The 2,100-nt window shown below is 47.6% G+C and overlaps 1 protein-coding gene across 1 annotated transcript; it reads right to left on the bottom strand.

Moving 5' to 3' along the window:
* Positions 1-499: 499 nt before the first annotated feature.
* LOC129388397 (sperm protein associated with the nucleus on the X chromosome C-like) lies at positions 500-1,634 on the bottom strand. Its single transcript, XM_055078637.1, has 2 exons — positions 1,430-1,634; positions 500-781 (listed from the first exon to the last, which is right to left on the bottom strand). The coding sequence occupies exons 1-2, from the start codon at positions 1,499-1,501 to the stop codon at positions 521-523; spliced, it is 333 nt and encodes a 110-aa protein (XP_054934612.1). The 5' UTR covers positions 1,502-1,634; the 3' UTR covers positions 500-520.
* Between the last annotated feature and the right edge of the window lie 466 nt (positions 1,635-2,100).

Here is a 2,100-nt window from a genome sequence, read left to right as displayed (position 1 = left end):
ATTAAAACAGTAACAAATATTTAAGATGCATTGAACATTTTGTTTTAGAATTGGCTTTTCAATCATTTCATTACAAGCAATGCTTTCCTGCCGTTTACTTACTCCTACATCTACTATCTTCTTTTGTATTGTGCTTTGTGTTTTACAGAACGTTTACTCTTTATAAAGCATATATTTCTAACCTAGGAAAATATCAAATGGAAAGGGGATGGGAATACCTTCGATATGTGCATTCAGCAGAACTATGTGCTGCCGGGTACAGTTGCGTGAACATATACACATCTCCACTTCCTGTGAGATAAAATTTTAAGAAGGAAATTTTCTTTAGGAATCAGTCCTCCCCCAGGCCTTATTTACAATGTCTGGCTTACTGTCCACCTGTGGGTCTGTCCAGCAACCCTACAGGACCTCATATCCCTCCCTTCTCAAATGCCTACCTCTTCCCTTCCCTTCCCCCCCCGCACCACCATCAGAAAACAGGCAGAGATATGCACAGCCATCAGCTTCTCAAACTTTATTTTCATTGCCCAGGGTTAACGGCAGCATCTTCCTTCTGGTTTGCAGCTGTTTCCACAGAAATCTGGGTGAATTCTTCCTCGTCTATTTGGAGGCGGTTGATTCGGTTCTCTCGGGAGTGGTCATTCACCAATTCATCGGAGACGGAGTAACGTCTTCTAACCTCTCTCCTGTAGCAAAGCACTAATACGGTCGAGGAGTCCGATGCTTTTGATTTCTTAGGAGCGGGTTCTGGCTGTGAGTCCCCCCTTGACGTCTCTGGCATCTGTTAAGAAAACAGGGAGAGGCCAGGAGGACATTATTTTGGGTGAACAGGATAGAGACTGGATAGCACGGGGGGCTTCATGACAAGAAGGAATGCAGGTTGAGGAAGGGGTTTGATCCAGAGAAGAACAAGGTTGAATCACAGAGTAGGGATCTATGGGGAAGAAGAAGAGGAGCGTGGGTAGGGTCATCTGTTAGTCCAAACTGCACCATTCTGTAAGTTCTTTGCTATTTTGCAGACCTTGGTCAAAGTGAAACATCCCATGGGGGTTCGGGCCGTGAGAAACATCCTGCCTAACCACCTGTCCGCAAGGCGGACGAAGGCCCAACTAAAGAAACATCCCTATCATATCTTGCTTGGCAACGTTTTAAGGAACACCACAATGATATTCCAGCAGAAAAAGGGCCAAACCACCTGATGCTAAGAACATCTTATCAATATCCTGCCGGGCAGCAAGCCATACTGCCCAGGCCCCTCCCACCCATACCTACAAGCACCCCAGCCTGTAAGCGGCGGTGGGCTCTGGCATTAAGCGGGCCCACCACTTCCACAATTGTCTGCAATATTCCTGTGTTGTTGTTTGAGCCGCCCCCGCTCTGTGTGTCTTTCTTTCACCCTCGCCTTCGCTTCAAAACCTAACAATCTTACCGTCTCATTCACCTCGTTGGATTCACACGGGGTGCTTCTCTTCACCCCGCCAGCACTGGATTGTTGGCCCATTGTATATATTGGTTTGTCAATGTCTGCGGAAAGCTTTGTAGCTTTTGAATCTTCGCAGTGGCCCAGAGCTCTTGCCCTCCCTATATATACCCTCCTGGTGACAAGGCAAAGCCACACCCTTGAGCTTTGTTTGATCATACAGGCAGTGTCCCATCCAATGGCACCCCTAGGGTGGCTTCGACGTCACAAAGCCCCACTGCTGACCACTCCCTGGGCTTGCGGGCGAGGGGTGACAGGGGTGTAGAGCAAACCAAATGCTGTTGTTGTTTCAGCATCCCCTGAAGATGCATCCCAAACCGATCTGCTGCCGCTCCTCATTTCTCCATGTTTAATGTTCATGGTTCACATGGAAGTCAGAGGATGACTCCTTCAAGCCCTTCCCCACAGCCATTCCCATTAAGTGATTCATTCTTTTGTCTTCCAGCCCTCACCATGACTTAGTATTTTCGATGTCTCACCTCAAATCCCCCAAGCTAGTGTGGCTACATTTATTTATTGGCGGAGATGTGAATTATCCCATTTCCCTCCTACAGTTCCTTCACATGCACCTCGAAGAGCATTTACTTTTGGGCTACTGCCAGGCACATTTCAACCCATGT

This window comes from Pan troglodytes, chromosome X (genome assembly GCF_028858775.2).
Source record: "Pan troglodytes isolate AG18354 chromosome X, NHGRI_mPanTro3-v2.0_pri, whole genome shotgun sequence".
NCBI lineage: Eukaryota > Metazoa > Chordata > Mammalia > Primates > Hominidae > Pan > Pan troglodytes.
The sequence above is the reverse complement of the archived record's forward strand: the minus strand, read 5'-3'. Positions and strand labels throughout refer to the sequence as shown.